Raw genomic sequence first — 12,980 nt, forward strand, 5'->3', positions numbered from 1 at the left:
AATCGCAGGGCACATACAGACAGACAACCATTCGCACTCACAGTCATGCCTACGGGCAATTTAGAGTCTCCAATTAATGCATGTTTTTTGGGATGTGGGAGGAAACCAGAGTGCCCGGAGAAAACCCACGCAGGCACGGGGAGAACATGCAAACTCCACACAGTCGGGGCCGGGGATTGAACCCGGGTCCTCAGAACTGTGAGGCTGACGCTCTAACCAGTCGGCCACCGTGCCGCCCCTTTAAGAAATTATTAGTACAATTGTATTCATGGCAACGACTCTGTACTAAGCTCACTAAAATCAAGGCATTGCAATTGCACACATTAATAATAATGCTTAAAAGAAAAAAATCCATCCATCCATCCATTTTCTACACCACTGCTGGAGCCTATCCCATCTGACTAGAGAGGCGAGGTACACCCTGAACCGGTCGCCAGCCAATCACAGGGCACAAACAGTATAGATAAGCAACCACTCGCACTCAGATTCATACCTACTGGCAATTTTTCAGTTAACCTACCATGCATGTTTTTTGGAATCTGGGAGGAAACCGGCGCACCCGGAGAAAACCCTTGCAGGCACGGGAGAACATGCAAACTCTACACAGGGGAGGCTGGATTTGAACCCAGGACCTCAGAACTGCGAGGCAGATGTGCTAACCAGTCGTCCACCATCCCAATGTGGAACCATTTAAAATGACTTTTCAAAATATCGCCAAGAAACAATACTACAAAAAAGAAATAATCTACAAAACACTTTTTGAGCTATGCTTACAAACCTTTGCTATTTGGGCAGAGCAATCCCCCATGAATAGCGAGGATTCACCATATTTCAGTTATGAGTCCATTGTTTTCTCTTCTCTCCTCCATCTATTGTGTTTCAGATCCAAGATGGCAGCTGGCATCAGTCACATTTCTTCTTCCATACTCAGGAGAGTCACCAACTACCTATTGTAGACATAGAGGAAATTCCGGCACTACATCGCAATGTTCAGCAACATTTTGAAGTTGGTCCTGTCTGCTTCCTTTGAAGCTAAAATTGTCATCCTCTGCCCTATCACATTATACTCCTTGATTGGTTGGTTGTCTGCCAAATGTTGTACGTAAAAGATTGTATGAGGAAAATAATCTGCCTATATCTGGCTAGTGACAGACTTTCATAGACCCACTTACAGTGGGTACGGATGGTATTCAGACCCCCTTAAAATGTTCACTCTTTTATATTGCAGCCATTTGCGAAAATCATTTAAGTTCATTTTTTCCACATTAATATACACACAGCACTCCATATTGACAGAAAAAAATTAATTGTTGAAATTTCTGCAGATTTATTAAAAAACAAAAACTGAAATATCACACAATCATAGGTATTTAGACCCTTTGCTCAGTATTTAGTAGAAGCACCCTTTTGAGCTAATAAGAGCATGGGAATGATGCAACAAGTTGTTCACACCTGGATTTGGGGATCGTCTGCCATTCCTCCTTGCAGTTCCTCTCTAGTTCTGTCAGGTTGGATGGTGAACATTGGTGGGCAGCCATTTTCAGGTATTTCCACAGATGCTCAATTGGGTTTAAATCAAGGCTCTGGCTAGACCATTCAAGAACAGTCACGAAGTTGTTCTGAAGCCACTCCTTCGGTATTTTAGCTGTGTGCTTAGGGTCATTGTCTTGTTTGAAGGTGAACATTCGGCCCAGTCTGAGGTTCTGAGCACTCTGGAGAAGGTTTTCATCCAGGGTATCCCTGTACTTGGCCGCATTCATATTTCCTTCGAATGCAACCAGTCGTCCTGTCCCTGCAGCTGAAAAACACCCTCACAGCATGATGCAGCCACCACCATGCTTCACTGTTGGGACTGTATTGGACAGGTGATGAGCAGTGCCTGGTTGTCTCCACACATGCCACTTAGAATTAAGGCCGACAATTTCAATCTTGGTCTCATCAGACCAGAGAATCTTATTTCTCATCATCTTGGAGTCCTTCAGGTGTTTTTTTAGCAAAGTCCATACGGGCTTTCATGTGTCTTGCACTGAGGACAGGCTTCCGTCGAGCTACTCTACCATAAAGGCCTGACTGGTGGAGGGCTGCAGTGATGGTTGACTTTCTAGAAATTTTGCCCATCTCCCGACTGCGTCTCTGCAGCTCAGCCACAGCCTCTTTGGGTTCTTCTTTACCTCTCTCACCAAGGCTCTTCTCCCCCAATTGCTCAGTTTGGCCGGACGGCCAGCTCTAGGAAGACTTACGGTCGTCCCAACCGTCTTCCATTTAAGGTTTATGGAGGCCACTGTGCTCTTAGGAACGTAAAGTGCAGCAGAATTTTTTTGTAACCTTAGCCAGATCTGTGCCTTGCCACATTTCTGTCTCTGAGCTCTTCAGGCAGTTCCTTTGACCTCATGATTGTCATTTGATCTGACATGCACTGTGAGCTGTAAGGTCTTATATAGACAGGTGTGTGGCTTTCCTAATCAAGTCCAATCAGTATAATCAAACACAGCTGGACTCCAACGAAGGTGTAGAACCATCTCAAGGATGAGCAGAAGAAATGGACAGCACCCGAGTTAAATATATGAGTGTCACAAAAAAGGTTCTGAATACTTATGGCTGTGTGATATTTCAGTTTTTCTTTTTTAATAAATCAGCAAACATGTCAACAATTCCGTTTTTTTTTGTCAATATGGGGTGCTGTGTGTATATTAATGAGGGAAAAAAATGAACTTAAATGATTTTAACAAATGGCTGTTTTAAAGGTGTCTGAAAACTTTCCGCACCCACTGTAATATGTATGGACCACCCGACAGATAAGAACAGCTGTATTTATCAAATATGTGTAAAATGTGTTTTTGCTTGTTTCACTGTTAATCAAATGGTGCTCAGGTTGGCTGTATATATGGATGCATATAGCCCCCTGATCACAGGGTTGGGCATCACTATGCCAATCAAACCCCCTACAGACACCTTCCCTTACCACAGACACACCCAGACCATTCTATGCAGAGGCTCAACGAAGGAGTGTGCAAGGCCTCTAAATAGGAGCACTGTATAACTATAGATCTATATGAGTGCAATAGCATGTGGATGTTATGTATTATATCCCTTCAAAGGCTATATGGATATTGTTATCATTAGATTTTATTTTTAGTCCTACACCGTCGGACCTTCTCATCCTGACAGATGGTGCTCTACCTCTACCTTGCTTTCAAGAATGGTTGCTTTTAGTTTAGTCTTTGTTGGCTTTGTGTATGTACCGGTTACATCAAGGTTTATTATGCTGTATAAGTACTTAAGTTGAGTTTGTCCCTTTTAATTTATGAACTGTTATATTTAGTGTGCTTCATATTAGTGTAGCCTTGCTTATATGTGGTAGATTCTTCAGGGGAATCCTATCATTGGTGCTGCAACAAAGAAAGAGTCATCAATTGGTTTTTGCATTTCCTGTGTATATTTGGCCAACATACTGTATGTTTATTTATATCCTATTTTGTTTCGTTTTACACATTACTGTACAACAGTAAGTTATACTCTCAGAGAACTATTGGTTCATCCACACTTATAGAAGTATTTATATTTTCATGGTGTTTTTCTTTATTCACACCTGCAACTGTATGTTTATCACACTGTTACTTCAGTTTATTCAGTGGACTGGCAGCTACAATGGGCCAGAGTCAGAATTTGTTTCAACACAGCCATCATATTCTTAACTTTTGTTACTTAACTTACATTACTTTGAGTAAAGTATGATTATATATATATATATATATATATATATATATATATATATATATATATATATGATTATGGATGAAAAATAGTTGGGTGCATATGTGTAAATAATAAATATGACGACAAATAAATGGAAATTTGATCCAACAGGATTTGTGTGTCTTTAGTAAATGATCATATACTTTACATATTTAAAGTGGTGCCTAAAGGAAAAGAAAAGTGATAACAATTATAAGCGCCCACGGCTAACAGGGACCCTAGAAAATAGATTTTCAATTTGCAATATTGAAGAGGTGGGGCATAAAGTTGTATCTTTTTTAAGGGGCTCCAAATCATTAGTATTACCTCTGCATACAGTACTTGCATTACTTACTACGTTACCTAATATTATATTTGCAAATGTGCCTAACCTAAATTAGCCAGGGAATGAAGTACAGCACTGGCTTTTGTCTTCGCAACCAACACAGTCTAATCAAATAGGGTAACTCAAATGATCAAATTGCATAAACAAAGGAATAACAAACAAATAAATAATCCCCCCAAAAATATTCAAATTTAAAACCTTTGCTCAGAATGAATCATAAATTAAGCATCCAGTACATTCTATAAAATACACCTAGTTACAAAGGAGGTGCAAGGGAGGATGTTCAGCTACTTCACCAGAGCACCCTTCATGGTGCCTTCTCCTGGAAGATTTTTACAACCTCTCTCTAATAGAAGAGAGTTTTGGCCAGGTTACTGTAATTACGAGATTGCTTTTATTTTCAACACCTTATAGTGAGAACTCTTGACATTTTACTGTAATATCTTGATGGTCAGGCGGCACGGTGGGCGACTGGTTAGAGCGTCAGCCTCACAGTTCTGAGGACCCGGGTTCAATCCCCGGTGCCGCCTGTGTGGAGTTTGCATGTTCTCCCCGTGCCTGCGTGGGTTTTCTCCGGGCACTCCGGTTTCCTCCCACATCCCAAAAACATGCATTAATTGGTTGTTTGTAAATGGTTGTTTGTTTGTATGTGCCCTGTGATTGGCTGGCAACCAGTTCAGGGTGTACCCCGCCTCCTGCCTGATGACAGCTGGGATAGGCTCCAGCACGCCCGCAACCCTAGTGAGGAGAAGCGGCTCAGAAAATGGATGGATGGATCTTTGTGGTCATTCTTATTTTCTTCAAGATTTCACATCTAAATAATTGAGATTTTTAATTGAAATAATAACAGTGAACTTGTTAAATTTGTAAAATAGTAAAACTATGTTTAAATTCTCTGTCTTTTTGGTTGTCTGTATCTCTCTCCTTCTCTACTGTTAAAGATAACAAAGGCAAAATGAATAGGCTTTGTGTTATGCATGGATGTTCTTTATTGTGAGTGTCCTTTGTGTTAAGGAAATAGTGCTGTAAAGTTAAGTACTGTATTGGGATTAATTTTGCACCAATGTCAAAGATTGGACACACTCTTGTCTGTCTGATGCTGCAAATCAGAGGAGACCTGTTTGGCCTGGTGGCTGGGACTCAGCACTGAATGAGAGCTAACTGGTGGAATTCTTACAAGAAGTCAGATAAATTCCCATTAGATATCAAAAGACTTGGTGACAGAATGGTCATAGCTATATTTTAAATATTAATAAATGAAGAAAAAAAGGGCCCAGCAAAATGGGCACTTTTTCCTCATCCAGAGCAAAAGGACATCTTCGATGTACATGCCTGCAGGTATCTAACAAAGATAGGGAAGGAAATTAATGTGAACATTGGTACACACTAAAATAAATAATCATTCAACCACAACATCCTGCACCAATCAAACCTACCAATCAACCAAATCTAAATCAGGCTAAATGTAAAAATTGTAATTATCAAATTTCAACCTATTATTGCTGTGTGTTTTTGTTTGTTTGCTTTTCAACTAGTGTGTTTCCACCATTACATCCACAGGCAGTACCATGAACTTCAGTCGACTGGATTAATTGTGAGAGCATGGCGGCTGTACAAACAATATACTCCAAAGGAAACACTTCCACTTTGGGGCATGTGGATATTTTTCAGGCAGAATATTGTATTTTCACATAACAGAACAGCCATCTTTTGTAAATAAACACAAAAAAGCTGTCTTAATCACTCTCGGGACGCCATAAACACGTTCTGGCACTGGGAGGCGCTAAAGAGCAGATGTTAAACCGGATCTGGCTCTACTACAAGCCGCACGCTCACCGGCGGAAGAGGTTTTGTTTGTTTTTAAGCTTTGCTCAAGTGTGGCTACTAGTCATGTAATATAAAGTGGCGTTTCCCCATCGATGCATAGAATGTCATTTCAGGAGACTCCAACCGACAGTAAAAGTCGGGACGAAGAAATGAGGGGGACGAAAAGAAAGATTTCTCTGTCGAAGTAAGTGCGGAATTCAAACTAAGACTGAACTTCTATATTTCCATACTAATGACCGCTTTAATGCGTTTGCAATGAACAGTTATATACACCCCTATTCTACTAACAGCACATTGAGATCCAGATATGTTCTCGTTACCAAACGAGTTTAAAGTTATGAAACTATATCGTTAGCACGTTCGCTTAATGTAGCTGCTTCCGGTGACACCGGCGAGAAACATTAGCGCGTAGTGTTTAGTTCCATCACCTGTCGTTTAAATATACAATTTTAAAAAATGCATTTACATCTTATATAAAGTGTGGCGGCACGGTTGACGACTGGTTAGAGCGTCTGCCTCAAAGTTCTGAAGACCGGGGTTCAATCCCTCCTCCATCTCAAAAACATGCATAGTAGGTTGATTGAAGACTCTAAATTGCCCCTAGGTGTGAATGTGAGTGCGTGTGGTTGTTTGTTTGTATGTGCCCTGCGATTGGCTGGCAACCAGTTCAGTTTGTACCCCGCCTCCTGCCCAAAGATAGCTGGGATAGGCTCCAGCACTCCCGCGACCCTTGCGAGGATAAGCGGCTCCGAAAATGGATGGATGGATAAATTGTTGGTTTTGTGATTTAATTTGCCTTCTTACCAACAGTTGTGGTGTGTGCGGCTTCGGGGAGGCCAAATACAAGTGTCCCGCCTGCCTCACACATTCATGCAGGTAAGAACATTGACAGCCAAGCAAACTGTCATTTTGGGGTTTGGGTGGCAATTACGCTGCATGCTACAGCAATGGAGTGGTATTACTGGGGGCGGTGCCTTGGAGACTGTGGCTACATAGACATCTGAAGGTGCACAACATTCAGATTCAGAAAACTTTATTTTTGTGAAGGGCCCATAGAGCGCCACAGTTTTTGACAAAGTCATTGTTTTTGAAGTTGACAATAACTAACTAACTTCACAGCATAAGAATGGATTCATTCATATGTGGGGTACTAGAGGTCATAGTTCTGAGAGGTCAAGAGGAGAAAACCCTGCAGAACAAAGGTGGATATGCTCTGGGACCTACAACTGGATGGCAGCCTCTCAAAAATGTTTGGAAGAGTGAGTGTGCGCGCTCAAAACTGGTGGATCAAAAATAACCCCATTTGTTGCTGGGTTATTATAGCACCAAGACAACAGTAGTTAATTTGACCCAGCAGGATGGGTTGGTCGATTTTATCCCAACAGGTGAGTTTTTTCTATTCTGACCTCCTGCTCTATCTCTTGGATAGGATTATGTAATTTCATTCAGTGTTAAAAATTGTATTCCATCTATGTCTGAAGAAGCCAGGTGTGACTGTTCCATTCATTTGCTATAGTTCTTTGTACTCATTAGGGTCACGGTTGAGCTGGAGTCTATCCCAGCTGACTTTGGGCGAGAGGCAGGTTACATCCTGGATGGGTCACCAGCCACAGGGCACGTGTAGACACACAACCAGTCACACTCACATTTTTTGAATAACTGAGTGTCGGCCCCAATGTGCACATTTTTGGTATGTGGGTGAAAGCTAGACTACCTGGAGAAAACCCATGCAGGCATGGGATAAACATGCTAACTGGGGGGCCTGTGACAGGATTCTTACCCAGAACTTCTCGACTGGTTAATACATGTGTTTCACAATCACAGTGCTGCCCGAGTGACTAATAATTTCAGACTAGATCTTCCCTTTTTTTGGAAAAAATGGCAGTAATGTAATATGTGTTATAGCGATACCTCTCACCGTTACTTAACACAATATTTTTTACTGGCACAGAGCCATGTATTTGTTGTTTCTATTTCTTTTGATTCATGGCCTGAAATAACATGCCACTGCTTCTGGCAACAATCTGTGGTCTATTCCTTGATTTATGTTGATGTTGAAACATTAAGCACCTAATCCTCAAAAATCTGATGGCATATTGAAAGTCATGTCTGAAATTGTTGGGCACCCGAGGTTGCCCTTAAGCCTTAATCAGTCAGCATTCCTTTTGCTTAGGTTTTTTAATTTATTATTATTTTTTTTTCACATTTGAACAAACTATTTTTGGTATCTATGCAATATAAAAATATTTTAAAACATTGTGGCACCTCTAAGGTTGAACAAAATCTGGGAGGCTTGTAGCTCTCTGATTTGTTTGTATTTGGAAGCTATTTTTCCCCTTAGGAAATAATGAAAATAGAAATAATTGTTCCATTGTCAAACAGTCACCCGACTCAACTTTATTCACAAAACCTTTAAATAACAATTTTAAATAACATGTTAACATTCTTAATTGTCGTACACAGGCATGAAAAAACAAAATTCTATCTTAAATTGAATGAGAAATGACAAAGGTATCATGCAATGTCACATTCAAATTGAAGTTTTTTTTTTACATTCTTATTAGTCACACAAATGTGAAACAGATTTTGTCTCTGTGTCTTCAAGTCTGCTTTGTGTGAAGAAACACAAGGAAGAATCAAGATGCAGTGGTGTTCGGAACAAAACCGCCTTCCTGAACCTCTCTCAATTTGATGAAATTACTCTACTCAGTGGTAAGCTTGTCCTTATTCACGATATTTATATATTTTTATATACAGTCCTCCTCACCATTATTGGCACTAAATGTGGAATGTCTCCTGAAGAAAATGAATCAAGTGAAACAACATTTTTCAAGAGAGAACTTGTTTGGTACAAAAGAGGAAATGATAAACAACATTTTATGGACAGATGAAACAAAAATAGAGCTTTTTAGCAATGCACACAAACGGTATGTTTCTGGACGGTGCCATGCAGCCTTTAAGGAAAAGAACAGCCTGGCAACAGTCAAGCATGGTGGAGGATCCATAATGCTGTGGGGCTGCATCTGGTACTGGAGGCCTTGACTGTATCACAGGTATCATGAAATCAGAAAATTACCAAGAGGTTTTAGAGCGAAATACTGTATCTTATCCAGTGTAAGAAAATTTGTTTTGAGGCAAAGATTGTGGGTCCTCCAACCAGACAAAGACCGAAAGCACACATCCAAAAGCACACAGGAATGGTTGAAAAGGGGAAAACAGGTTCTAAATTGGCCAGCAATGAGTCCTGATTTCAATCCAGTTGAAAATCTTTGGGGGGGAGCTGAAATCTGCCGTCTGGAAAAAGAACCCTACAAGTGTTCAAGAGCTTGAACAAAGTGCAAAGAAACAGTGGGAGAAAATACCACCTGAGAAGTGCAAAAAAGCTTATAGATGGATAAAAGAAATGTGTGGAGGCTGTCAAAGAGTGTGCAATCAAATATTAAGCAGGCGTGCTATTATATATTATATTATGCTATAATAATGCTGCACATGCTGTTTTTTTTATTTGAAATTACAATATATAAATTGATAAAAGGAATTTTCTTTGTTAAATTACTTTGGACCGCCAGTTTAAAAAAAAATAAATAAAATAATAATAATAATCATACAACGGATTTCCAGCACCACACCGGAATACTTTAATCCATAGCATTGTGTCCTCGGATGCAGATCATCTTAATTTATCCCCCCCCCCCCCCCCTCATCAAACGAAATATTTTATTGTATTATGTTAATAAGGCATATTAGATCATTTAAATTTGACTTTATATATCGTGATGACTTTCGCAATTTTTCTTTTTGTATAATTTACAGTATATGTGACTTCCAGGTAAGATCTTCATCAATCATTTGTCCTAAAAAAAAAAAAAATTTATCTGTTAAATTTACAGCCAATCTATTTTTAATGATAAGTTTTTATTCTGTCATAATATACAATTTGACTTCTTAACACTGAGTGACAATCTGTTAATATCAAGGCAATTTTTTTACTTTTTCCAACTCATAATTTAGCACTCACTGTTTTGCTTGATCATGAATAAAAACAATGTTGAATCATTGGCAAATAACATACTTCTGAATAGCTTACCGGTAGATGCATTTACAAAGTCATTATTGTACATTATGAATATAAATTGGGTCCAAGAACAGACCCTTGTGGTACTCCGTGATTGATGTCACATAGTTCAGATTTTGTTTTATTTCTCTGAACTAATTAATTTTCTATTAACTAAGTAGCTTTTTACTGTTCCGTTCTCATCTGTAGACTACAGGTTTCTGGAGGATACAGGAAGGTTTGCTGGCGGTGCACAAAGAGACAATCTCCTTCGTGTTCCTCATGCTTCGATGAGAGTAAGCCCTTGTTTTTTTAATTTTTTTTGGTTAAACATTTACTATTCTGCTAAACTCCAGGTAGTGTACTTTAGATGCTCAATAGGTTATTATAAACTTAAAGTGAGAACAGGTATTGGAATAAAGACTTTTTGCTGTGTTTCAGTTTACTATATTAATGTACCCTTCATCTTAATTTGCAAGTTCAAAGAATAGGGAGGAATAAACAATAACAATCATAAGGCGCACCGTAAGGTGCAGTCTGTTACAGGGTCTATTTCTGTATTTAACACATACATAAGGCGCACCGTATTATTGGGCGCAGCCATGGTAAAACATACGCTAGTTTAAAACATACGGTCGCATGCATGCACGCTAAAACGTACGCTAGGTTATGCATGCTAGCGTATGTTTTTAAGAAGGCAGCGGGAGCAAAACTGAGTTCGGTTGTACTTTATTGAAGTATTTAACAATGTAAACCGTGAGTTCGGTTGGACTTCATTGACGTATTTAACAATGTACTCATGTTATTTTTTTATCAATCCAATCCAAATCCATCAAAGTCCTCATCTTCTGTATCCGAAATAAACAGCTTTGCAAGTTCTCCATCAAACATGCCGTGTTCCCTCTCGTCATTGTCTGAGTCAGTCTCGTTGCCGGGGGGCTGTTCAGCAATGATGCCAGCTTTTGCAAAAGCTCGAACAACATTCAAAGCAGATACCTTAGCCCAGGCATCCACAATCCATTCACATATGGTGGCGTAACTTGCCCGACGCTGCCTTCTAGTCTTAGTAAAGCTGTGTTACTGCAGTTCTTCATTATAAGGTCAGCAAGTCCAATTTGGAGTGTAAATTGTTTTGTTCCCAACTTATGCTACTAAACAAACATTTAAAGGCTGAATACTAATCTTTCAATGTGACACCTAAACCTTAAAGATAATCACATCATTATTGTGTGTCATTTTCACAATAGTTTTGCAGCTTATTTAAGGAGGCTGTTCCACATATTAAGCAAGTTTTTATGCATAATTTTGAAAAGGATGCAGTTTTTTTTTACGAAACAACATTAATTAATTAAACTAATAACAACTTTTGGTTAATTTTCACTGATCACGCCCAAGCCTGATTGCCTCCATACCTGTTCACTTAAACAGAATCTGTCCTGACAAAATCAAGTCAGACAAAAGATCTGAAAAAGCTGCAACAAAATGACACGATCCAAAGAAATTACAAAACAGTCGGGAAATCAAGTAATTGACATCTATCAGTCTGGAAAGGGTTACAAAAGCCTTTTCTAAAGCTATAGGATTCCAGCGAACCATAGGGAGAGCCATTATCCTCACATGGAGAAAACATGGAACGGTGGTGAACCTTCCCAGGAGTGGCGGGCCTACAAAGATTAGCCCAAGAGAACAGCAATGACTCATGCAGGAGGCCGCAAAGGAAATCAGGACAACTTAGAAAGCGGGCCTCCTTTGCCTCAGTTAAGGTCAGTGTTCATGAAACAACAATAAGGAACAGACTGGGCAAAAATTGCAGAGTTCCCAAGGCCAAAACCACTGCTGACCAAAAAGAACATAAAGGCGCAGCATACTTTTGAATAAAAACATCGGAATGAATCCAAGACTTTGCGAGAATATTATATGGACTGACGAGATGAAAGTTGAGCTTTTTGGAAGGTGTGTGTGTCATTACATCTGGCATAAATGTAGCACAGCATTTCAGAAAATAACATCAAACATGGTGGTGGGAGTGTGATGGTGTTAGGCAGCTTGGCTCCTTGAGGACCTGGACAACTTGCTGTGATTGATGGAAGCATGAATTCTGCTTTTTCACAGAAAATCTTGAAAGAGAATGTTCAGCCATCAGTTTGTGACCTCAAGCTGAAGCGCACTTGCTTGGGTTCTGCAGCAGGATAATGATCCAAAACACACCAGCAAGTCAAGTTCTGAATTACTTAAAAAACAAAATTGAGGTTTTGGAATAGCCTAGTCAAAGTCCAGACATGAATTCAATTGAAATGCAGTGGCATGACCTTTAAAAGGCCTTTCATGCTCAAAAACCCTCAATTTTTAATGAATTCAAACCAATTCTGCAAGGAAGAGTGGGCCAAAATATCTCCACAGAGATGTGAAAGACTCATTGCCAGTCATAGAAAACGCTTGATTTCAGTTGTTGCTGCTGATGATAGCCCAACCAGTTATTACGTTAAAGCGGCCATCATTATATTTGTCTGGGTTACATTTGTTTGATGAGCGTAAACATTAAAGTGGAGAAACTATGCAAAAAAAACAACAACCAAATAATAATTTGAGAAGGGGGCGAATACTTTTTCATGGAACTGTACAAGCTTATATACTGTAAATGTTGATCATAAAACATTCTTTGTAAATTACATTGACGATTACGTTACACTTCCCATGAGCTCACCACCTGTGGGAGGGGCCAACGGGGTCGGGTGCATATTAAGCTGTCTTAAGATGGGGACCTTGGAGATCCGATCTCTGGATAGAGAAACTTGCTCTAGGTACGTGGAATGTCACCTCTCTGGCAGGGAATGTGCCCGAGGTGGTGTGCGAGGTTGAGAAGTTCCGACTAGATATAGTTGTACTCATCTCCACAGACAGCTTGGGCTCTGGTACCAGTCATCTTGAGAGGGGTTGGACTCTTTACCACTCTGGAGTTGCCCACGGTGAGAGGCGCCGAGCAGCTATGGGCGTACTTATTGCCCCCTGACTCGCTGC

General features: G+C 39.9%; 1 protein-coding gene across 1 annotated transcript in view; it reads left to right on the top strand.

Moving 5' to 3' along the window:
• Window positions 1-5,904: 5,904 nt before the first annotated feature.
• Window positions 5,905-12,980, top strand: part of znhit6 (zinc finger HIT-type containing 6) — a 32,258-nt gene continuing 25,182 nt past the window's right edge. Inside the window, exons 1-4 of the mRNA XM_061684326.1 lie at window positions 5,905-6,092; window positions 6,719-6,784; window positions 8,514-8,620; window positions 10,173-10,258. Coding sequence (XP_061540310.1) covers window positions 6,001-6,092; window positions 6,719-6,784; window positions 8,514-8,620; window positions 10,173-10,258 — 351 coding nt within the window. The 5' untranslated portion in view covers window positions 5,905-6,000. The remainder of the gene's footprint in view (window positions 6,093-6,718; window positions 6,785-8,513; window positions 8,621-10,172; window positions 10,259-12,980) is intronic.

Source organism: Phycodurus eques, chromosome 8 (assembly GCF_024500275.1).
Source record: "Phycodurus eques isolate BA_2022a chromosome 8, UOR_Pequ_1.1, whole genome shotgun sequence".
Classification (NCBI taxonomy): domain Eukaryota; kingdom Metazoa; phylum Chordata; class Actinopteri; order Syngnathiformes; family Syngnathidae; genus Phycodurus; species Phycodurus eques.